Here is a 26,001-nt window from a genome sequence, read left to right on the forward strand (position 1 = left end):
CCCTTTTACCCCCCCAACCCCCCCCCCCCCTTTTCTCTGGAGTTGAAAACAGGAGGCAGATGTTCAAGTTCCAAGCGTCAGTCACCGTTAGAAGTGAAGCAGCTGCCTCCTTCAAAAACTGTCCATGGCCCGAGTCTTCTCTTTTCTTTTCTTTTTTCGGTAATTTTACATCTGCTTTTACCCATGTCGGCACTGTAAACACACACCACATTAACCGAGAACTACAATACCCATGAACCCCAAAAAGGGTCTCATTTTCCCTTTGTACAACAGACAGAGCACATTTTCCTCCTTTTGATGGCCAACGCTGATTGACAGCAGATGAGGTTTATTTACAAGTTCTGGCAGTGGGGGGGGGGGGGGCGGGGGGGGAACATTAAAAGATTTGTGAGGTTAGAGCAAAAAAAAAAAAAAGTTTGTTGTCATCAGGTTGGCTAAAAGAGTAACATTTGTTGTAGGGAAGGAAATTAAATTACACGGATGCAATACAAGAATCTGCAGCCTCTGCCGAACGGCTTTCAGCCTTTTGAAGCTGCAGGCCTCTGTTTTCCCGCTCTAATCTCTAACCGCACAACCGGGAGGACAGACAGTGGTTTTTCCGCTTCTGCCAACTACAAAATGGCCGCCGTTCCTTCCTTCCCTTCCCTCCCTTCCCTCCTCATCGTCTCCGGCGCTCAGAACTCCCTGGCCTCCTCCATCTGCTTGTCGTAGTCCTCGTCGGCGGGGTTCTCCTCGCACTTCCCGCCGTTGTTGGGCGGCCGCGCCCGGTGGTAGCGGCTCCAGTCGCCCTTGCAGAGCACCCAGGGCAGCACGTCCACCTTGTAGTGCAGGTCCTCGGAGAACTCGGTGCTGATGAGGTTGGGCGAGCCGGCGCCCTTGCCGCGCGTGACCAGCCGCATGCCGTCGTCGTAGCAGCAGTGCTGCGCGGCCAGCGTGGCGGAGCGCAGCGTCAGCGCGGAGCGGATGCAGTAGCGCGCCGTGGGCTTGTAGATCTCCAGGCGCTCCTTGGGGCCGCTGGCGTCCTTCCAGCGGAAGTCGCGGCCCGAGGCGGCGTCGCGGATGTCGGCCGAGCTGTAGGCCACCTCCGTGGGGTAGGCGCAGGGGCAGCCCGGCAGGTCGGAGGTCACCTTCTGCAGGTACTTCTTCAGGAACTCGCTCTTGCAGTTCATCCAGCGCTCGCAGCTGTCCGTGTCTGCGGGGCAGGGGTAAATGGTATAATGGCATTTATATAGCGCCTTTATCCAAAGCACTGTACAATTGATGGATGCTTCTCATTCACCCGTTCATACACACACTCACACACCGACGCCGATTGGCTGCCATGCAAGGCGCCGACCAGCTCGTCAGGAGCATTTGGGGGTTAGGTGTCTTGCACAGGGACGCTTCGACACAGCCCGGGCGGGGATCGAACTGGCAACCCTCCGACGACTGCTCTTACCGCCTGCATAACGGTGCATAACTTTGGTCCTCCAGGGCCGGTCTGCATACCGGTTACTTTTCCAATCAATTGCCTTGTTTTTAGTTTGCTGACAGCTCTATACATTACCCTGGTTCAAGCCTGTACTTGAGCACAGTGAAATCATTAGGATACACCTGCAGTCTGCAGCTGTAGCCGGCACTCAGTACACATGTCTGATAAGATATGATTGAGTCAATTAAATAATTAAGAGCAGAAGTTGGCACAAAATTTTGAAACGGACCGCCCCTTGTTACCCTGTTGTGGTCATATGTGTCAGCTATAAGTTTGACCAGGGGTCTTCAATCTTATCCAGAAAAGACCAATGGGGGTGCAGTGTTTTGTTCCAACCAAACAGTAACACACCTGATTCTACTGATTAAGCACTCGGGTCTTTGACCAGTAGAGTCAGGTGTGTTAGTGCTTGGTTGGAACAAAAGCTAGCACCCACACCGACCCTTTCTGGGTAAGATTAGTAAGATCACTGCTAGCCAACCACACTGACTCAGTAAAAGGGGTTTCTAAGCTGAAGGGGGGAATTCCAACATAAACAACGAAATTCAGGGAAGTGGTTGAACAGTGAGAGGAGAACAGTGAGATGCACCATTCTTTTTTTTTTGCTAACCCTTTGAAGAGCCTTCGTTTTATTTGGAATATCAGGGCTGCTCAATCATGATCTTCTAGGTCTAATGCTTACAGGCTTTAAACCACATGTCTGAACCAATCATTATCATGTTCAATCGAATTTGGCTTAGTTTCCCCAACTTCAGAGGGGATTAGTGTTTAAAGGAAGACTGGAGTAGCACATGATGAATCATGAGTGTTAATGAGTTAATGAGCGATAATCCAATTATGAGCTGGAAGGGTCTGAAAACATACCGACGCCAAAAAGCTCGGTAGCGTTGAACCCGTCGGTCCCGGCGAGCAGGCTGACTTCAGTGGCCGCTGTCCTGAACGCATCCTCGATCCCTGTTGAAGAACAGCCCATAGATTAAACAAAACCGATCAACTGCATTCTTATACAGCGCACTTCACACCAAGATGTCCCAGGGCGCCGAACAATTTTTGTCTTGTAATTGAGACTTTTTCTTTCTTCTCTCAAGTAGAAAATATTAGCTTCTTTTAAGTAACTGTTTGCTTGACTAGTTAAAACCACATTGGCAATATTTTAAATAAAAATCAAATTGTAACTCAAAATCTAAGACTAAAACACTTGTTAAGATGGACTTATCTTTTGTTTTTTTGCAGTGCACAGAATGCCGTTTGCTGATTGGTCAGGTGGCCAATGCAGTGCACAGAATGGTGTTTGCAGATTGGTCAGGTGGTCATTGCAGTGCACAGAATGGCGTTTGCTGATTGGTCCGTTTTTTGCAGGGCACAGAATGGTGTTTGCTGATTGGCCAGCTGGCCTGGCTGTTTCACAGACACCTGGCGGGGGACTCACCTGGGCAGGCGGGCATGTCGCAGGTGCGAGACTCGGTCGCCGTGCAGGCGTAGCCGCACGACCTGGTGCGCTTCTGGTTGCCGTGGCCACAGGAGACGCTGCACGCCGACCAGCTGCTCCAGTCCCCCTCTCCGTCCATGTAGTCTGTGGAGGAGGAGAGGGAGGCGTGAGCGGGGGAGAGGGAGAACCAGCGGCCTGCCTGAGGTTTGGGGCCGGTACACTCTCAGAAATAAAGGTACAAAAAGGGCCTAGAAATGTACAAATGCTTGTCACTGTGGTGTTATACTACAGATACTCCTAGCCAGCAATATATCATTTGTACCTTTTTTGTTGTGTAAATGATCCCACCCTCTTAGAAATACAGGTACAAAAAGTGCCTGAAATGTACAAATGCTTGTTGCTGGGGTGGTACCCTACAGGTACCAAGAATTATACTCCTAGCCAGCAATATATCACTTTCACCTTTTTTGCTTCGAAAGCTTACTCATTTGCACACAAAGAGAACTTAATGTACTTTCTGGGTACATTAAAAAAATGTGACATCCTTGAAGAAATGTACCTCCACTGTCAGTGTGTGGGGGGTGTTAATAACAGGGACCCGTCCCTCCAGAAACCGCACAAGGTTTCCTCACAAATGAGCAAGCGCCCAGGTACTTGCGCAAGAGATGCTAATCTAGCCATTTGAGCCCAAATGAGATACGGGACTGAGCATTTTTTGCGTGGGAGGGCAATACTGCCGACGACTCGTAATATAGTTACGATAAATCATCCGTCACAATCACAAGCCAGAATGCATCTGAAATATGAGGTGTAGCACGCCAGCAATTTAATCTTGCCTTTCCCTCCAAAGCACTCGCAACAGAAAACCCGGTCAACCGCCGTTAAAAGGCACGTTAATTAGGACATTTTAAAATAAACGCTGGGTGCCTAATGAAGAGGGCCTTTTTTCGAAGAGAAGCCACTTCACTGCTGGCAAGGAAACCAACCAAATAGCGGCGGCTAATCTACCATCTGCGTGTTTTTCGCAAGCGTTCGGTCTTCTTTCTCAAGCGTGGAAAGGTCAATAAAACACCGTTTTTACCAAGTTAATTTACAAAACAAAAACCTGGTGAATATTCTGAGTTAAATGTTTTAGTCTTAACACGTACACAGCCTGGTTCTGCATCTCAATGTGCAGTTATGGTTTTGATACGATACAACGGCAGGATATTAGCATTGGCTACGTGCCTCCGTTGGGTAGTCAGGCCGCAACACAACAGCTGACACCCATTAACTGCCATTAACTGCCATTAACTGCCATTAAACATGACGAGGGCCCGCCATCAGACTGTTTCTCTGCCCTAATCTCAAACGACACTCTGAACAGAATTTAGAAAAAGAACAACAGCCACAACACAGTAGCTTTCTGAGTGGATGTACATTAATGAGGATTCAAAGTGCAAACTGGAAAAGATTTTTGTTTTCCGGTTGAGTTATGTTAGCAGAAAAATAGGCCTATCGGCAGGAATTAGTTAAGGCGAATTATCCAGATATCAGGTAGGATTTTATTTGTATGGTTTTTTTATGTCCATTTGCCAGGGCTTGCCTTGTGGTTCCCAGCCCTGTTCCTGGAGATCTACCATCCTATAGGTTTTCACTCCAACCCTATGAAATGAAATGAAAACCTACAGGATGACAGATCTCCAGGAACAGGATTGGGAACCACAGGGGGAAAGTCCAAGCTTGATACAGGACGGTAGTCTGAGGGTGAACGGTGTGAATGGCCTATTCTCACCAGCAAATATCCTTCTGTTCTTACTATGAATGGAAATATGTTTTAACTGCAGTTTCTTTCTACAGACTTTTGTGAGATCAGCGCTTTCCCTATTGTTTGAAACACCCAGCCTTGTGCAATCAAGGCACCAACAAAGATAAGGCACCACCAGGCCTCTGACCCAAATCTCCAAATCTCGCATGTAACAAGCACACGTGATTACTCCGGATGCAAACACATCTGAGACAGCTGACGTAAGTTCACTGCTAATGCAAGCGGCCATATGGTTTAGAGAGGGAGAGAGACAAATGCTTTCTGGGGGAAAAAACTGGGAAAAGTTGAAGGGTTCATTAGGAACTCCTAGTCTTGAGGACTCTTTTTTTTTTTTTTTCTTGCCACCGTTTGATTGTTTTTCTCCTCACCAGGGAGTTTTTACCTCCCCTGCTTGCTCTTTGGGGGGTTTGCTTTTTGCCTAATGTTCCTTCTCTTCCTCTATGAAATGTCTGAATGCCGGCAGTTCGCTGTGAAAAGCCCGATACAAAATCAACTGAGCATGAAGTGACAGGTACACTCTCTCGAATAAAGGTGAGAAAAGTGAAAGGCGCAAATGCTTGTCACTGGGGCCGAACTCAATACAATTGCACCCAGAGCCAGCAATATATAATTATTCTGCACCTTTTTTCGCTTGGAAGACATACTCATTTGTACCCAAAGAGAACATAACTTGTATTTTCAGGGTATTACATTACATTCTTAGTGGCATTTGGCAGACGCTCTTCTCCAGAGTGACGTACAGTTGATTAGACTAAGCGGGAGACAATCCTCCCCTGGAGCAATGCAGGGTAAAACAGGTCAACGGCTGTGCGGATCTTATTGTGGCTACACCGGGGATTGAACCACCGACCTTGCGGGTCCCAGTCATGTACCTTAACCACTACGCTACAGGCCGCCCTGTACATTGTGTGTTTTGGAACAGAAATGTATCTCCACTGTCGCATTATTTCCGACAGTGTATGGAGCAGCGCTAAACTGACTTGAGTTGAACTGTCGTTGAAGCAGCTGGTATGGAGTCATGTGGAACTGAACTGAATTGAGTAGCTCATGGAGAAGTTACGGGCTGGAGCGGTGTTCTCTGGGAGACACGCCGGGCTGAAAGCGTTCTCTGGGAGACATGCCGGGCTGAAAGCGTTCTCTGGGAGACACAGCAGGCTGAAAGCATTCTCTGGGACACACGGCAGGCTGAAAGCGTTCTCTGGGAGACAGGGCAGGCTGAAAGCGTTCTCTGGGAGACAGGGCAGGCTGAAAGCGTTCTCTGGGAGACAGGGCAGGCTGAAAGCGTTCTCTGGGAGACAGGGCAGGCTGAAAGCGTTCTCTGGGAGACAGGGCAGGCTGAAAGCGTTCTCTGGGAGACAGGGCAGGCTGAAAGCGTTCTCTGGGAGACAGGGCAGGCTGAAAGCGTTCTCTGGGACACAGGGCAGGCTGAAAGCGTTCTCTGGGACACAGGGCGGGCTGAAAGTGTTCTCTGGGAGACAGGGCAGGCTGAAAGCGTTCTCTGGGACACAGGGCGGGCTGAAAGCGTTCTCTGGGACACAGGGCAGGCTGAAAGCGTTCTCTGGGAGACACGCCGGGCTGAAAGCGCCTGGCAGACGACTGAGTGGTGAGGAGTAATTGTGAACAGACATGCTGAGGCACTCTGAGAATGCGTTGTACAGGAGGCTGGAATTCTTTCATGTGAACGTACGTTATTTATTCACACCCCCTCCCCCGCTCCCCCCCCTACCGCTGAGTCATGCAGAAGGCATGGGGGATGTGCACCGATATTTTTTTACAAGGTTTTAATTTACGGCTTACATTTTTGCATTTTAATGTGTCAGAGGAATTTGTCTCAATAAAATTATCTGTCAGCAACCAGCTTTATGGTTTCTGACTCTATATGTACGTACACACACACACACACACACACATATAAATTACTGCATTTTAATATCACAGAGGAATTCTCTGTCAACACTCAGATTCACGATTCTCGACTTCAGACACACACACACACAGGCACACACAGGCACACACACACACTCACACACTCACAGACACTCACACACACACACACACAGCCACAGACACACACTCACACACACACACAGACACACACACACATACACAGACACTCACAGACACACAGACACACGCACATGCACACTCACACACACAGACACACACACACACACACACACAGCCACAGACACACACACTCACACACAGCCACAGACACACACTCACACACACACACTCACCATATTCCGTCTGCTTCTTGCTCTCAAACCCGCCTCTCTGCGTGGCCCCGCCCCCTCGCCGCTCCCACTCCGGTTTGAGGAAGTTGCTGTCGTCGGGGTTACCGCCGGCGTTGCCCCCGGCAACCGCGGGCGAAGATCGGCTCCACCAGTCCCGCCAGCCGGACGAGCCCCGCCCTGGTTTACTCTCCTTCTGCTCAGGCTCCGCCCCCTCCCGCCCGTCCACCACCTCGATGGTGACCTGGGGAACAGAGGAGACAGCGTGTCACGCCCCATCGCCACCACCGTGAGGCGCTGTGGAGCAGTGGCTGGTCCTCCGAAACCGAACTACTGCTATTCCTTATTTATGGATTAAAATATTTACATTTCTATCGGGCATCTAGGGCACCTGTCTCTAGGGCAATGACTCGTGTGAACCCGGCAAGGACTCACCCAAAAAGTACGGCTCAACAGCTCATGGTATGAAACTTTCCCAAAGGGACCCATTGTAAAAACATACGCATAGGTCTGCATTGGAAGATTTAAGTACGGGGCGATGTAGCCTCTAGGTTGGACCTCTCTCTATTGGTCCCCCCCTCATGAACGTAGAGAGAAAAAGAGGAGATGGAGGCCAATTTTGGGTGGAGCCTCCATATGCTGCGATCGTTGGTAGAGTTGAACCAATCGAATGCGGTTTACTTAAAAAAATAAAACAGCGGAGTACGCCGGTTCAGAGGAGAGTCACGGAAAGAATGTGCGAGCCTATCTCCTCCCGCTATGCGGTAATTGCCCCATTACTGCAAGGACCTCTAATGATGTGTGAACTTGTAAACGTACACTTCTACAGTTCTCGTATCGACGCGCTTTTGTGTGCATTCAAGATCTGTGTCATTTCTTCTGTGCCCGTGCAACCCAAACGCCAATGACAGACGAATGAAGATGCAATATGTGGATTGCACATACGCACAGAAACACTACCGGTAGAATAAAACACAAAAAGAGAAAAGCCACTGAATTCACTTTGCAGGTTCGGTAGTTTACGTTATGTGACTGTGTGTAAGAGCTCGTTTGACTGAGCCTGGGTCTCCGGTTCCATTAGTTCAGTGAATTTAAAATGTCCCCCAGTTGAAAGGGGTTGGTGGTGTGCGGCAGGGCATTAAGTCTCTTCCTGTTTGCCCAGAAACTACCCGGTTTTCCCCTTCTTTCTCTTCCTTTCTCTTGCTCACACTCTTTCTCTCTCACACTATAACGCATGAGCTCACCCTCCATATAAGAGTAAAATTATCTTTCCTTCTCTCTCTCTCACGCACACAAACTTTCTCTCCTTCCTGCTCTGATTTCCCCCGCTTTTTAATCTTTCCCACGAGGCACTGGGGCACTTTATGCCACACACATTACATTACATTACATTATTGGCATTTGGCAGACGCTCTTATCCAGAGCGACGTACAGTTGATTAGACTAAGCAGGAGACAATCCTCCCCTGGAGCAATGCAGGGTTAAGGGCCTTGCTCAAGGGCCCAGCGGCTGTGCGGATCTTATTGTGGCTACACCGGGATTAGAACCCCTGACCTTGCGTGTCCCAGTCCTTTACCTTAACCACTACGCTACAGGCCGCCCCACACACATACAGGCTGGGATGGCAACATGTCGTGAGCTGAGAATTATAAGGCGTGATCTGCGTTCTGAGAGTTTTGAGTTATCGAGCTTCAAACTTCCAAAGTGAATGAGCTCCAAGCAGATATGATTTTAACATTTACCATTTTCCCATACTTCTAAACAATATGAAAACTTCAGAAATGTATTTGGTGCTCTATAAATAACATGTTTCCCAGAAGACCTCAGTGTGTTTCTGAGCCAATGAGAAGCAGGGAAGTGTTTCTGAGCCAATGAGAAGGACAGAAGTGTTTCTGAGCCAATGAGAAGCAGGGAAGTGTTTCTGAGCCAATGAGAAGGACAGAAGTGTTTCTGAGCCAATGGGAAGGGGGGAAAGTCACCTGGATGTTGGGGTTCTGCCGGTTCATGTCGGCCTTGGCGAGGTCAGGGAACTTGTGCAGGTCCAGGAGGAAGGTCCCGGGCCCATCCCTCTGGAGAGTCCCACCAATGTCTGTCCGCCGATCCACCGAGGGGGAGGAGCTTCCCCCCACGCTGACATCACTCTGAAACAGGAAGTATAAACGCATAATTCACCAGGTGTACTTTAAGCCCTGTCCACACCAAGAACGATAACCACAACCATAACCATAACTATAATGATGTGAGCGTCCACACTGATGAATGATAATATTCAGTTAATAGTCTCTCATTCACCCGCTATGTCATCTGTCACCCTGTAAATTTGGATGTTTTTTGATTGGCTGTCAGTGTTTTATCGTTTATGCAGCTGGAAGAATTTGCTCTGAAAGTGATCCCAAGGATATCGTTCATCACTGTCGTTGTTGTTATAGTTGTGGTGTGGTGGTTTTTGAAACTATATATTTACAGTTATAGTTATAATTCTTGGTGCGGGCAAATATAAGTATATAATATATGAGCAAGATACCGCAATGCTTCTCGAGATATGGGCGAATATACGACGTTTTAGCACTTTCCGATAATATATGTCAATAATAATCGGCTTTAAAAATACAGTAGATATACCTGTGAAATACCAATACATTCCATGCTCACATACTCATAATATATTCAATTTCCGAAGAGATGTCTAAAGCGACATAAAAAGTCTATTCATAAAACGGAATTTACTACCATTGTAGTTCAGTTTAAGCACCTCACTCATGGGTACCATAGCAATAGCCCAACCTGGCAACCAAACCTGCAAACCAAATTTCCTTCACCGTGAAACAGGCGCAAAAGAGGAGAGCCTCAACAAAACAAATCGCGTCGAGCGGTGTCTGAACTCTCGTAATTAAAACCTCATGAGTCCCGTTCGGGCCGGCTATGATCGTTTGAGTGTTGAGAGAGTAGAGGGTGCGGTGGGGGGGTAAAAAAAAAACTACACAGGACAAGGAATTTATGGAGCGAAGACTGACCTTCCTTAGGAAAACAAAAACCATGTTAAAATATAGATGCGTTAAAGACAAATGTTCCCCCGAAGACTGCAGTTTAGCACCATTAAAATAATATTTCAGGCTGACAGGGGTTCAGACGGGAGAAGCCCGCCTCGTAAATCCTGCCGTGGGACACCGGAGCGGTCTGGGGTGGGTCACGGAGGAGCCTAAACCACACGCTTTGGGGCAGACCCTCTGTTCTCGTCTGGGGGGGGGGGGGGGGGGGGCAGAAATTTCTCTGCCGTCGTGTGGGTTCAACCCAGGACACTTCAGGTCACTTTTCTGAAGTTAGTGCCAAGGTGTGAATTCTCTCCTCAGACTGTAGCCGAGTTGTAGGCATGCGCTTCGTTGTACGTCGCTCTGGATAAGAGCGTCTGCCAAATGCCTATATTGTAATGTAATGTCAAGTTCATTCATCCTTTTAACTCTCATTAAGCCACAATGTCCCCAAAAAACTGGAAAAGTCCAGGAGAAGTTACCAACACTCACGCAATTATACCAGACACAAACTTTACACACACACACACACACACACACACACACACACACACACACACACACACACGGGCAGGGATGTGGAGGGCTGAACACGCCCGTGAACGTTGAGACGGGCCTGGGAAGGGGGGGTTTCACTGGAGGAGAACAGAGCAGCCCCAGAGGAGCTCCAGGCGGTCCTGGTCTGCAGGGACCCGGGGGTTTTATTGATTGCGCCGTTTAGCAGACGGCCATTAGCCCCGCTGCTCCCTCCATTCATCAGCACATTTCCTGATTGGCCACTGGGGACGAATTATCCCCCAAAAAAAGAGCCAAGAGGAGCCGAAAACACAGCTCTGTGGGTCTCTGGTCTCTCCTCACACTCTACACTCCACTGTGGAACAGGGGGCGGCCTGTAGCCAAGTGGCTAATGTGCCTGTAGCCTGGTGGCTAAGGTTCTGTGGTCTAGTGGCTAATATGCCTGTAGCCTGGGGGCTAAGGTTCTGTAGTCTAGTGGCTAATGTGCCTGTAGCCTGGTGGCTAAGGTGCCTGTAGTGTAGTGGCTAATGTGCCTGTAGCCTGGTGGCTAAGATTCTGTCGTCTAGTGGCTAAGGTGCTTCACTGGTACCTGGAAGGTTGGTGGTTCAAGCCCCAGTGTGGCCACAATAAGATCAGTACAGCTTTTGGGCCCTTGAACAAGGCCCTTAACCCCACATTGCTCCAGGGGGATTGGCCCCTGCTTAGTCTGTACTGTACTGTAATGAACAATATTTTCGTAGAAAATATTAGCTTCTTTTAAGCTACTGTTTGCTTGAAAGTGAAGGTTTCTTACCCCATTGGCAAATCTTGAAATTAATCAAACTATCTAATCTCATTGGCAATAGTTTTGTCTGATTTAGTGAAAAAGTGATTATAAATAAAAGTTTAAGTCTAAATAAAAGAGAAAAATACTTTGTGAAATTTTACTTATCTTTCGGTTTGTCGCAGTGTGCGACCCCTGCTTGTACCTAAGAGGTTGTGAGGTCACTTTCCAGGTGTGCACACTATCTGTGTACCCTGGAGGAATGGTGCTTCATGATATGCAGTTATATGAGCGTATTTTACATAAGAGCTTGAGTAGGCCGTGTATGTAGGGGAGGCTGTGTAAATCACCCGAGAATGAAAGCAGGCAGCTGAAATGTATCTGAGACGGTCTGAGATGTGACTGAGCCGTTTACGGTTCGTACAGAAAGCTCTCTGGGTCTGACGGCTCATGTCCGTTTTGGCTTTCAACGTTTGCCTTATCTGCCGAATCTGACATTACGGTCTGCTCCAACAGGACCCCGCTGACCCCGCCGCCATTTTGTATTCACAGATGCTGATAGAAAAAAAAAAAAAAAAGAGCAGAAATGCAGTCCGCTCTTTCATTGCCAACATTGGATGTTGACTGCAGGAGACAACTTGTGGGAGACGGTGTAATGTCTCCTCGGTCAGGTCACTTACTGCAAAAACCAAAAAATAAGTCAATTTCCACAAGTATTTTAGTCTTATATTTTGACTCAACTCCGAAATAAGAAAATAATATTGCCAACTAGGTGAGACAATTTCACTCATTTCAAGATTTGCCAACGGGGTGAGAAGAATTCACTTATCAAGCAAACAGTAGGCTAACTCAAAACAAGGTCATTTCTTTTACTTAAGAGAAAAAGTAAAAAGTTTTGAAGTCTCAGGTCTAAAAAACTTGTTAAGACTTAATTTATTTGCGGTGCCCACTCCAAGCAGCCATGGAGGAGATGCTGAAGGTTTGAGCCGAGTCGGTCGTCTGATGCAAAAATTTCAACTGCAAACCCCCTCCTGTCTGCAAGCTTTGGAAAGGTGTCCCCCGGGACCTCAAAACATGTGGTCCTAATCTCTCTCTTTCACACACGCACACACACACACACACACACACGCACACACGCACACACACACGCACACACACATGTACACACGCACACATATCCACATGCACACTCTCACACACACACACACACACACACACACACTCACACACACTCACACACACTCACACACACTCACACACATCCACATGCACATTCACACACAATAACACACACACACACACACTCATACACACACGCACTCACCCACCCACACACGCCACATGCACACACACACACACACACACGCCAGCATGCACATGCGCACAAACATGTACACACGCACACACATCCACGTGCAAACTCACACACAAACACACACACACGCACTCACCCACCCACACACATGCCACATGCACACACACACTCACACACATCCACATGCACACACACACACACAAACACACACTCATACACACGCACTCACCCACCCACACACATGCCACATGCACACACACATGCACACACATACACCTGCATACAAATACGCACATGTACACACACATATGCAATCGCATACACACATGCACACACACCCGCATACACATGCACACACACACCAACATACACATGCACACACACACACACCCGCATACAAGCACACACACTCACAGTCATACACATGTACACACACACACACACACACGCACAGTAGAAGCAATTACTCCCAACTGGACAGACAGCAATAAGCAGGCACTAATCCTTTCTCCTCCACAGCAGACTGCGAGATCAAAGGGCCCCATCGATCTTCTCATTTTAACTTTTCCTCCCTGTTTTTTCTGCCCGTACTCAGACCTGAGTGTGCTGCCGCAAGACCTCAGCCACCGTGCGCCAAGTCTCGACCTGGCCATCGAACTCCCCGCACGGCAAAACCACCACAACTACCGTCTGCCAAGTCTCGACCTGGCCATCAAACTCCCCGCACGGCAAAACCACCACAACTACCGTCTGCCAAGTCTCGACCTGGCCATCAAACTCCCCGCACGGCAAAACCACCACAACTACCGTCTGCCAAGTCTCGACCTGGCCATCAGACTCCCCGCACGGCAAAACCACCACAACCACCGTGCGCCAAGTCTCGACCTGGCCATCAAACTCCCCGCACGGCAAAACCACTCAAAGTCCATCGAGCCCAAACCTAACTTTGTTTATACAAGGCCAAGAGGGACCACTGGAGCTCAATGAGAGCTTCAATATTTTACTGTTCATAAAAAATACCCCGTCCCACACATTAATTAGCTTCAGCCAAGCCACGAAGGAACTTCCTGAGGAAACTATGGCCTTCGTAAAGAGACCTGCTCAGGTGCCAAAGCCGGATATGTCTGCCGGTCTCAACAGTGCAGAAATCAAATAAAACTCCCTGGCTTCAGAGAAAACAACGACAGGTGACATAAATAACAGACTTGCAGGCAAGTTAGCCAAGTGTCACCTTTTGTAAAGCTCTTAATTATCGTTTGATTCATTGTAGTAATGATCACCATATTCATGGAGGCATATGACTAAGAAGGGATTTTCCTTTTATTAGATAAATGGAAAAATAATATGTACTGGCTAAATATAGACTAGAACATCATTATTGTAGAATGGGTAGTTTAGTTCAGATAGCTGTAGAGACAAAATGGCCTTCAGCACTTACTCATTGAAAAAAGAAAAACAAAAAGCAATTTAGAAATTTTTAAATTATTTTTATTTTATTTTCAACAAGGCAAAATGTAAGTAACCGGAAGATAGTGAGGTTTTTTTTATTTAAATATTACCCTCTGTGGCCTGAAATCCTTCTTATTCAAAGGAAAATATACTATAGTAACAACATCTCTCAACTGAAGGCACCTTAAACAGTCCAGGTGTTCATCTGGTGATTTTGGCAAAAGATTTTGGAAATAACCCCTTCCTGGCTCTTCCCCGAATTCCCACTCCCCTACTCCAATAATCGACGTATGTTACTGTATTATACACCATTACGACGCACCATTTTAATGTTACCTTTCTCCCAATAACTGTAAAGTATGCATAGAGAAAACATGGGGAGGGGGGGGGGGGGGGGGAAAGAAGCTGCAACCATAGTAACCGGTAAACTGTCAAACCGGGATATAAGAAGACAAACTCAATCTCGCAATCTAAACACCAAAGTAATAAAAAGTCAAAATGAAAAATGCGAGGACGGAAAGACAAACAAGAAGGCGACAGGTTTAAAGTCCTCGCGGTGTTAAGAGACGATCGTCGCGCGGCTCTGACGAATCAAGCCACTGCGCGCCACGGGGAAATCACAACGACAGGAAATGACATTTTAAGGGAGCACAGATGTGTCGCTGTTCATTTGCAGACGGCAAAAAAGGTACCCGAGAGCGTCTGCAGAAATATTTCAGGAACGACCGGTAATTACACTCGAGCAAACACACTTTATGAACAGCAACCCGTACACTTCCTCTGCCGCAATACGCAAGTAATAAAAAAGTTCAAAACTTACACCCCCCCTCCCCCCCCCGTCTATTTTTTTTTTTTTGCCTTGAGGCAACTCGCAAAAAAGGATTTTTGATGCACTTGTTATGCAGTTTAAATGCACAAATGATGTGCCTTTATGTCTTGAGTTTGGTCTGTAAGACGCATTTGGCGTGATCTCTGATACGGATTAATGTGTTATAGGTTGAACGAACACACTCACCGTGAGAGCAGTCTCCTCCCCTGCCCAGTTAACTAATCCTGAATGTTTGCAGTGAATCGCACAGATTAGAAATCTTAAAGGAGAAACTAAATTATTTGTAAATCAATTGAGTCACCAGACTGTTTCTTCCCGGATTATAAACTATAGTTAGAGGTCAACTTCTAAGGCACGGGTGGGCAATTCCAGTCCTGGAGGGCTGGTGTGTGTGCAGGTTTTTGTTTCCACCGATTACTTTGGCTAAATGAGCTAATTGGCTGTACGCACCAACACGAGTTCACACAGATTAGATCACAGTAAAACCATATCCTACAGCAGAGGTGTCCAATCTTATCCTAAAAGGGCCGGCGTGGGTGCAGATTTTTGTTTCAACCCAGCAGTAACACACCTGATTATACTAATGAACTAATCATGGTCTTTAATCAAGACCTTAATGAGTAGAATCAGCTGTCGTAGTCCTGTGCTAAAACAACAACCTGCACGCACACCGGCCCTTTCTGGATAAGATTGGACACCCCTGTTTTACAGGGACACAAGAACAGTCTTTGACTGGCGTTAATGCATTCATCAAGAAATGTTGCGAAAATGTCAGATGGTGTAAATGTCAGGGCTTAAGTAATTAAGGCCAGCGGTTGGCATGGAAAGCAGAAACAGAAGCGGCCCTCGTTGCCCACCTCTCCTCTACAGGATCTCTTCCAAACAGCGTTACAGTTTTCTCGAAACATTCTCGCTTAAGACGACGAATGACCTTTGGGTTTTTAGGGCGCTAGGCAACCCCTTCAAAAGCAGTCTTTGATCCTCTCGCGTTGCGATCGTAACTCATCGTCGCCGCTCCCCTTGTCTTTGGAGAACGCTACTGTCACGCTTTTCCCTTTTAAGGTTAAAGCGCACACAATCTCCGTGAACATCTCTATGCACAGACGCGTTTCATCACTTGCCAGATAACGCAGCCTCCGCCGAAGAAAAAACGGGCGCAAAAACGTTTCCATTAATCGCGAAACAGCTGCTGCGGTCAGGTTTGCTGCTGTTCAAAGGCACGTTTTGAAAGCGGACAATATAAAAAATGATTTAAATGATTATGAATGCATTACATCGCCGGGTTTTTCGAAAGCGTGATTCAGCCTCAGTTATCAAAGTCCCCCACCCCTCCCTGAGTGATTCAGGACCGTCTCTACGGAGCAATCCAAAACTGGTTTATTTTCACTATAGATAAGCTTCATAGAATTCATAAGTGCTTAAGTAAATGACCAACATAAGGGTCTTGTGTCAGTTCACTTATCTTTCTCATGGTCATTTCATTTGCTGCATCAATATTGATAAAACACACCACATGCCTATTTGTGGTTATTGATACGAGCACTCATGAATGCCTATGTACTGCTTATGAAGGAGTTATATAGTGTTATATACTTATGTGGTAGGCCTTCAAATAGAATGTTACTGTTTTCCACACGTAATGTCAGTACAGATGTTGTTCCTAAGATCCCTTACTGTAAATGAGCCAGCACAGTTGCCAACTTTCAGCCTCTGTGAATTGCTCAACTTTCAGCCTCTGCGAATTGTTCACGTTCTAACACGACTTTGCCAGAAACAGTCTGGATAATCGTGCCCCTTTCCCCCCCTGTGAGTTTGGATTTCTCAGTGAAGCATCGTAATGCAGTCTCATTCTGTCCCTTCAAAGAGGACCGAAGAGCTGGCACAACATGAGAAACAGGAAACCTCAGACCGGGGGAAAACTCAATTAACGAGCGTAATTGAGTTTAATCGAATTAAAGAAGTACAGGACTTAGCCTAAATGACAGACGGGAAGCTGATGCACCAGCACTCTGTCACAGGCCCGACGGTAACCCACCCCTCCGGAGGAGCCTCGGAACCTGTCTTAATTCGGAAGATCAAAGGTGACGTGACGTTTTTGTGGTGAATCACCAACGTCAGCCCAAACATTCCAGGAAGTTCCTTCAAAAAGGTATGAACCCCTCCCCGAATTCCTCCTCCCTCTCTCTCTCTCCTATGTTCTCTTTTTTTTTTCCACGTCATGAGGTTTGATCGAAGCCCGGTCTCCACCAAACAGCCGAGACAAGACGGTTTTAGAACGTCTTTAGAAGAAAGATGTTTTTTGGTGTGAACTGTCCAGTGTTAGAATGTCGGCTCTCTCCAGAGTTTTAGGATCTTGCGACCCCGAGAGCCACACGCCTTCTCCAAGCCGTCTCGTCTCCGAGGTGCCGTATGCGGCGATCCCGCTAACCCTGCCCTGGAGCGGCGAGCCGATTATGCTGCTCCACGAGTCGCCCAAACTCCAACCCCGGTCCTCGGTGTGCAACTGCAACTAACTGCAGCCGCAAGTCCGCTGCATCTTAGCCGCTGCACCACCATGGCTCCCCAGTCTGGTGTTCTTCAACAGGACACAACCCCCCCCTCAACCCTCCGGTTGAAACGCCACATCTCCCTAACACGTCGCACAAATCTTCCCCAAACTCAGGTCTGCAGTCCAGAGATAAGAGATGCCTGCACAGGGCAGCTCGATCCGGTCACTGTCCTCCTGCTTCTAATTCAGAAAAAAGGCCAGAAAAACCTTCACTCCCATGTGCTTAAGGCCAGTCAACAACAACTAACGATAATGATAATGGTGTTTTAAAAATCGCTCTAACTCAAGTGGAGTCGACAACTGTAGTGACAATATCGTTGCGACAAACAATATCATATCATCATCATTTATTCAAAGGTTATCTTCAGGATGTTGACATCACTACGCAGAATACACAGATTTGGGGAGGGTTCATATATCTGACTAGCAAGGGCTCAAGTCCCCATTTTGTATGGTATTTCGGACGTGAATATCAGGATTTTTTTCTTGATTACCAGTTTTTCTCCTCCTTACCAGGTACACTTCTGGTTCGTATTCCCCCTAAATCTTGTGAGACTGCATAAATTCGACACCTGCAAAGAGGGAAAATTCCCTGTGTGGAATGGCTGTTAATACCGCAGTGTAAACACAGAGAGAGGAAGAGAGGCTTAGCCTGGCCAACATCAACACGGGCCCTGATGACTGAAAAACTGAAGCTCATTCATAAACCGCACACACTCCAGGAAATCCCCCTCAGCCGTTACAGGGCAAGACATGACCGCTTTTATTTTCAAATCTCACGGTTTCTCGACGCAAAACGGGGGGTCGGTGCACTCTCAGAAATACAGTGACAGTGGAGGTACATTTCTGTTCTTCAAGGATCACATCTCCCAAATGTACCCTGAAAGTACAGTTAATGTTCACTTGACTATGAAAGAATTGACAAATTAATGATATATTGCTGGCTAGCGGTAGCATTTGTACCTTTTTAGGCACTTTCCTGTTTCAGTTCAATCCTAATTTAGAACACCTGACTTTGGGGTGTCTCGGTGGCGCAGCCTGTAGAGCACTGACGTCGGCAGGTTCGAATCCGACCGTCCGTCCGTCCGACATTTGTCGCATGTCTTCCCCTCTCTCTCGCTCCCATTCTTCCTGTCTCTCTATACTATATACTGTCCAATAAAGCTGAAAAAGGCCTAAAAAATATCTTTAAAAAAAAGAAAAAAGAACACCTGACTTCACCAATTAGTAATTCAAGAAAATCTCCATGAGGTGTGAGGTGTGCTTTGTTAGGGTTGGAGTGAAAACCTACAGGACGGTAGATCTCCAGGAACAGGGTTGGGCAGCCCTGACCTAAGACAAGACCCAAACTCGATTTTTACAGGTTCTTCTTCTGCAAACTCCTCTCATGAATGAGAAATGAATAACAGGGAGAGGGGTATTTTCCCCAGGGTACCAGAGATATTTTCTCTGGGGCCGTCTTTATGAATGCCATCCATCCTCCCAACGCATGACTGGCATGAAATATGCTTTACTAAAGTGACTAAACAAACAACAGGCCCGTGAGTGACAGACCCTTTTCATTACGTCTTAAAAAGCGAACAGCACTCTGACTCAGACTGTGGTCTTTCATACATCTCCGTGCCTTCAGAGAGACCCCCATTGTCTTCAGTAAACACTTTCCAGTGCGTTCCCCTGCACGGCCATGACAAGGGAAACTGCTCAAACATCAAATCAGCCACATGTTATGGTGCGCTCAAACAACCGTACATGTACGATGTGGTGAGTCGTAATCAAATCCAAACGGATTACATTCTCCCCCTTTCCTTCAACAATGATTAAAATATTTAGACCTGACAATTTGTCAACGCCCCGAAGAACAAAAAAAAAAAAAGAAAAGCCCCGTTTGAAGACAATACGTTTGAACGTTTCGGGTAAATGTGGAAGAGCGATTGCTCCAGCTACCTCTGTCGTCAGCACCGAGCTCGTCCGTAAACATCGGGCATGCAGACCGCCATTAATCAATCTCAGGAGAAATGGTAACCATGTGGTGCTGAGACTTACATACAAACAACCTTTTTTCTTTTCCTGTGGTCTTAGGCCGGGTTTTATTTATTCAGGAAAAAATAAACTCCGCTCACAACCGTGGGGGGTAAAATCAATCCCACCAATCAAAAATCAATTTAGCTCTCATTACGTGCACTACTAAATACATAAACGGACTCATGTGTCCCAGAAGGATCCGATTATTTAATAATCAGCCTTTAATAAGGTTCTCATTCCCCTATTTGTTCTTTCTTTTCTCTGTGATTTTGGAAGGCCCAGGCGATTAAGCAAGCCAAGGCCAGCACTGCAGACTCTCTGCAGTCTCTCTCTCTCTCTCATTACATTACCTTACAGGCATTTGGAAGACGCTCTTATCCAGCGCGACGTACAACAAAGTGCATACCCATAACCAGGGACAAGTGCGCTGAAAGACCCTAGAGGGAAGTACAGTTTCAAGTGCTAGGAATGACCCCAAAGATAAGGACTTGGGGCCTTGTAGATTAATCTGACGACAAAGGATTGTATCTACCGTTTTAGGAAACTAATTGGTGGCAGAACAGAGAGGTCTGGCAGGTCTGATGATCTTTTGGAGGTATGATGGGGCTGCCTGGAATGTGAGCACTCTCTTATTCTCTCTCTCTCCCTCTTTCTCTTCCTCCCTTTCCCTCTCTCTCTACTTATCTCCCTCTTTTCCTCCCATTTCCTCTTTCCTTCTCTTTCTCTTCCTCTCTCTCCCTCCCTCTCCCTGTCACTTCCTCTCTCTCTTCCTCACTCCCTCTCTCTTCCTCCCTCTCCCTCTCTCTCTCCCTTCCTCTCTCCCTCTCTCCCTCCCTCTCTTCCTCACTCCCTTTCTCCCTCCCTCTCTTCCTCACTCCCTTTCTCCCTCCCTCTCTCTTCCTCCCTCTCCCTCTCTCTCCCTCCCTCTCTCTCTCCCTCCCTCTCTCCCTCTCCCTGTCTCTTCCTCTCTCTCTTCCTCACTCCCTCTCTTCCTCCCTCTCTCTCCCTCTCCCTGTCTCTTCCTCTCTCTCTCTCCCTCTCCCCCCCTCTCTTCCTCACTCCCTTTCTCTCTCCCTCTCTTTCCCTCCCTCTCCCTCCCTCTCTCTCTCTTTCCCTCCCTCTCCCTCTCTCTCTCTCTCTCTCTCTCCCTCTCTCTCTCTCTCTCCTCTTTCACTTGCATAGAGCACACATTAGATAAATGGGGCTACAGTCAGACTTGGGCTTCTGTTCCCGCTGTGCTCCCCCAGCAGAGAGGAAAGGTCGCCCCTGCCTGAAGCCTCCATATGGGGCAGCGTAGGTTTCAGCATCGTAGGACATGGTTCTTGAGATTAAGACCAGAGACTTATCGGTTATCATGTTGGCGACACAGCGGACACTGTATGCACTGGTTTTACAGCCTAAATTGTTTGTTTGTAGCATAGTGGTTAAGGTAAATGACTGGGACATGCAAGGTTGGTGGTTCTAATCCCGGTGTAGCCACAATAAGATCCGAACAGCTGTTGGGCCCTTGAGCAAGGCCCTTAACCCTGCATTGCTCCAGGGGAGGATTGTCTCCTGCTCAGTCTAATCAACTGTACGTCACTCTGGATAAGAGCGTTTGCCAAATGCCACTACTGTAATGTAATGTATGTTGTCTATGTTCTTCTGTGTCTTGCTGTGTCTTGTTGTCTAATGCACAATCTGTTCTATTTTAAGCCATCTTGGCCAGGACTCCCTTGTTAAAGAGATGTAAATCTCACCGGTAAAATAAAGGTTAAATAAAATGAAAAATAAAAAGACTTGTGTCCCCTACTGGGGACAAACACAATAAATAAAGAGTAGGCCTATGAATTTAAGTCTCCTTGGCTTGGTTTGTGGTGTACTGAAATATATACGACCTGGCACATTTGGTATCTATTGTCGTCCAGCAATAAAACTCAAGCTTCAAAAAGCCTTTGTCAATAAATGTTGCAATAAAGTCCTGTTCCGTGCAGCAGTGGGGCTTTGTCTCTCAGTTTACTGCATAAACGCCAGCAATCCACGTCTGTCTCCATCCATTCTGATTCCACTACTTTCTGGTTCACTGCAACTTACGATCTTTCTCTCCCCGTGCTGGAATATGTCGCTGAAAAGTGTTCCCTCAGCTATACGACTTGCGATTGATCATTTTAGATCGGGACCAAATTGTTAGAAAACGTTAGGCCTGAACGCTGCTGCCTGCTAGGTTGTGAGATACCGATCCAACTGGCTTACAGGCTCCCGATTGTTTTTTTTATGTCAGAAAAATTTTGGCCATGATCGGCTTGAATTCATCAGCTGTGAGGTCTTTTGAGCAGATTCTGTGTTTAGATTCCTGTTGACCAATCAGCAGCTGGTTCCGTTTTCTCATCTGGTCGGGAGCCCGTATAGACTACGCTATCATCCGATTGGTTGTCACAAAATCTGACCTCACAAAGTGTGTATAACACACAATGTTCTCACAACGTTACTGGAATGTTCTGCCAATGTTGAAGCGCTGCCAACGACAGGGAAGCAACATTGTGAGAACGTTTCGCGTTAGCCGGGCAGCTACGGATGAGGGAAAAGGGTCTTGTTGCCCTCGGTTGGGTCAACAGGAGGGCTGGGTTGGATTGGGTTGGGTTGGGTGACATGGATGACACCTGATGACAGGCACTGCCCTGCAGCGATGGGGCGGGGGGGGGTCAGGGGTAATTTATGACCCCCCCATCCCTCCCTCCCTGCCGCCAGCAACCTGTCATTCCCTGGGGAACGAGCCCGACACACAATGCAAGGTTTTATAAAGAGCATCCGCACATCTCCCGCTGTATCATTACACTGTCAGCAACTGAGGGGAAGAGAGGGAAGGCAGACAAGGGAGGTGCAGAGAGAGAGAGAGAGTGAGAGAGAGAGAGAGAGAGAGAGGAAGGATGGATCCTTTTCTCCCCACATAATTCCAGGATACTCCCCGTCCAAAATAAAAGGTTACGAATACAAGCAGCCAAAGCGTGTCTGTCTAAAGGTCAATCAGAACTGGTCACCCAGAAGACGTTTTTTGCAGACGCCAAAATGCTTTACCCATCTTCAAACCCATTATTAAACAGGGGAAAAAACACCCCAAACATTCTGTGCAAAGCAGGTGTGCACAAAGAAGAAGTTAAGATAAAGAACTGAATTGTGCAGTAACGCATTTTGCAACTGTGCTAGGGAATGTTTTTCAGTGACGGTGGCTAACTGATATGTAAACGGACTGCGTTTATAAAACACTTTTATCCGAAGCACTTTACAACTGATGCTTCTCATTCACCCATTCACACACACACACACACACACACACACACTAATGGCGACAGGCTGCCATGCAATGTGCCAATCAGCTCATTGGCAGGTTAGGTGTCTTGCTCAGGGACACTTTGACACGGGTGTGGGATTAAACCGGCAACCTTCCAACTGCCTTCCAACCTTCCAACTGAGCTAATGTTACAAGTAACATAAAAAAGTAACAAGCTTTATTCTCATGATAACCATCTTAACGTCTCTTTGGCCGCAGGGGAAACTCCTGCCGTTCGCTTCACGCACCTGCGGAAAAAACACTTCGGCTTTGAAAACTGGCCGAGTGTGCGGGCAGGTTCGTTGTGACATCACTTCCACCTCGGAGCGAGAGCAGCTGATTGCCTGCGCGTTTCCACGGGAACCGGGCCAGTCACACGGCGGGGCTGCCGATGACAGGGCGGGGAGCAGCAGCACAAAGACGGCATTAACCTCCGGCGGGGGCCGTTTCCTTTGTGTGCCTGTAACCGCGCCGGCCCCTTCCTGCCCTCTGAGCTGAACCGTATGTCCAAGGAGTGGATTACCATCACCAGCTCCATCAGCAGCTACTGCTGAGCCCCCGATTACTACTGTGAGCTATGACTCACCCTATCCACTGTGAGCTGAGACTCACCCCACCCACTGTTATCTGTGACTGACTCTATTCACTGTTATCTGTGACTCACCCCATCCACTGTTATCTGAGACTCACCCCATCCACTGTTAGCTGAGACTCACCCCATCCACTGTTAGCTGAGACTCACCCCATCCACTGTTAGCTGAGACTCACCCCATCCACTGTTATCTGTGACTCACCCCATCCACTGTGAGCTGTGACTCACCCCATCCACTGTTAGCTGAGACTCACCCCATCCACTGTGAGCTGTGACTCACCCCATCCACTGTTATCTGTGACTCACCCCATCCACTGTTATCTGTGACTCACCCCATCCACTGTTAGCTGAGACTCACCCCATCCACTGTTATCTGTGACTCACCCCATCCACTGTGAGCTGAGACTCACCCCATCCACTGTTATCTGTGACTCACCCCATCCACTGTTATCTGTGACTCACCCCATCCACTGTGAGCTGAGACTCACCCCATCCACTGTTAGCTGAGACTCACCCCACCCACTGTTAGCTGAGACTCACCCCATCCACTGTTAGCTGAGACTCACCCCATCCACTGTTATCTGTGACTCACCCCACCCACTGTTATCTGTGACTCACCCCATCCACTGTTAGCTGTGACTCACTCCATCCACTGTTATCTGTGACTCACCCCATCCACTGTTAGCTGAGACTCACCCCATCCACTGTTAGCTGAGACTCACCCCATCCACTGTTAGCTGAGACTCACCCCATCCACTGTTAGCTGAGACTCACCCCATCCACTGTTAGCTGAGACTCACCCCATCCACTGTTATCTGTGACTCACCCCATCCACTGTTATCTGTGACTCACCCCATCCACTGCAACAAGGTCCCACATACACACACACATCTCTCTCTCTCACACACACACACATCTTTATCCTACCCGCCCCCACACACACATCTGTCTCTTTCTCACACACACACACACTGACACCCCCCCCCCCCCCAATTAGTGAAAACAAGATGCTCTGCGACCAGTGGCAGGGAATTAATAATCCAGGCTCTTTTATATTACCAGAGAGATCGCGCACGTGGGATTACTCTTCTAGATGCTGCAACTGAAAACAACCGATCAACATGATCAGATGGCTGATTTAAAGCAAAGCTTTAACCACACAATAATATGTGCACCCTGAGGGCGAAATAGCCCACTGTAGGCCTGTAGCTAAATGCGTTATGCATTAACTTTCCACCGCGTTGTGAGTTCACTACATCTGCAAAGGGTTTAGCAGTGCTTTCAAAGTCAGTTAGCATCCCTCTGACAGCAAATGAGCAATGTAACTCGTAAAGAAGAGCCTTCGTTTAGAGGGAAAAAAACCCATGATGGTTTTCATCAAAAGCGTCTCCTCAACCCACTTCAAACCACCTGTTAAGGCGCCCTGCTCTCAAACCTCTTTTTGTACTTATGTATAATTGAACTGACGTTTCTCAGCGAGTCTTTGAATTCCAGTTTGGGTGAATGGGTCTCCCCTTGAAACTAGTAGGCTATTTCGCGTATCGATCACGTTTATCTTTCACTAAAGCTAAATTATTATTATTTAAAATATTACCCGCAATGGTCAAAAGCGTATCTCTCAGGTTGTAGGTCCGTTTCACAATCGTACCCAAAGAATGAAAGGACCTATATCCGTTACAAACTTGGGCTAGGTAAACTGAGTTGCGCAATAAAACATGACTACCAGCATCGGACCTCAACTACTGTAGTGAAGTATCATATTCGGAAACGTTGGCAATTTCGCATCTGCATTTGTTTGTGAAGGAAAAATATTGGGAAACACCATAAAGGAGACACGATTTCGGGTGATATTTCAGGGCATCCCGCAGCATGCACGGATACAAATAAAAAATAGAAAAAACAGTCAGATCCCCAACTGCGCCCAGTTCACCAAATTCGTTTCCACGGTATACGCACCATAAACCGAACATATTTTTGTGCAAAACTAGCCAAACTGACCAAGTAACACATCTGCCCGTTAAAAGAGTGAGCGGTGGGTGAGTGAGTGAAATGACTAGACACGATGAAGAGAGGCGTAGCCCCGTCTTCGAGGTAAACACATTTAAGTCCCCCGGGGCAAAATAAGATCCAGCTTACCTCGGCGACCGACGGAATCTGCGTGTCGTCCAATGTGGCATTCCCCTGTGGCAGCGGACTGCTCCGTAGCACCGTGATGTGCAAAGTTAAGAGGATAAGTCCCAATAGCAGAAGCAACTCTGCCGCCAACCTAACCATCCTTCTAACGCGGCCGGTTTTGGGACCCTGCGGCGCAGTCGGGGGTCCACCACCACCGCCGCCTCCTCCCGCTGCAGAGACTCCGGTCTCCGGATCCGCCGCGGAAGAGGAGCCGCAACACCACTGTGGAGCCACTTCGCGTTTCAAAACGGACAATTTTAGGAAAAGATTAAAAGTACTTGAAAGAAGAAGAAAAAGAAAAACTGCAATCTGGGCTCTGAATATTCCAATCAATTCCGCGGACACGTGTTGTGGAGTTCCTCGGGAATAATTTATAGGTTGCGCTCAAATTGGAATGAAAGAGAAAACAAGTAACATCTGGTCGGATAACATCTGTTACTCTTTTTAATGTAATGACCGTTCAGGTAGTTAAATTCGTATGCACCAGTTCAATTCCCTTGGCTCCAAGCGGATGA

General features: G+C 47.5%; 1 protein-coding gene across 1 annotated transcript; it reads right to left on the reverse strand.

The window, feature by feature from the left end:
- Positions 1-645: 645 nt before the first annotated feature.
- LOC133122653 (isthmin-1-like) lies at positions 646-26,001 on the reverse strand. Its single transcript, XM_061232733.1, has 6 exons — positions 25,448-26,001; positions 8,921-9,082; positions 6,948-7,185; positions 2,901-3,044; positions 2,336-2,425; positions 646-1,192 (listed from the first exon to the last, which is right to left on the reverse strand). The coding sequence occupies exons 1-6, from the start codon at positions 25,583-25,585 to the stop codon at positions 675-677; spliced, it is 1,290 nt and encodes a 429-aa protein (XP_061088717.1). The 5' UTR covers positions 25,586-26,001; the 3' UTR covers positions 646-674.

Source organism: Conger conger, chromosome 2 (genome assembly GCF_963514075.1).
Source record: "Conger conger chromosome 2, fConCon1.1, whole genome shotgun sequence".
Lineage (NCBI taxonomy): Eukaryota > Metazoa > Chordata > Actinopteri > Anguilliformes > Congridae > Conger > Conger conger.

Excerpts from the sequence above, each read along its gene's own strand:
- LOC133122653 (XM_061232733.1), bottom strand. The coding sequence starts at position 25,585 with ATGGTTAGGTTGGCGGCAGAGTTGCTTCTGCTATTGGGACTTATCCTC. Across the intron at positions 9,083-25,447 it reads AGATTCCGTCGGTCGCCGAG|AGTGATGTCAGCGTGGGGGG; the intron begins GTAAGCTGGATC and ends TTCCTGTTTCAG. Across the intron at positions 1,193-2,335 it reads TACCGAGCTTTTTGGCGTCG|ACACGGACAGCTGCGAGCGC; the intron begins GTATGTTTTCAG and ends CCTGCCCCGCAG.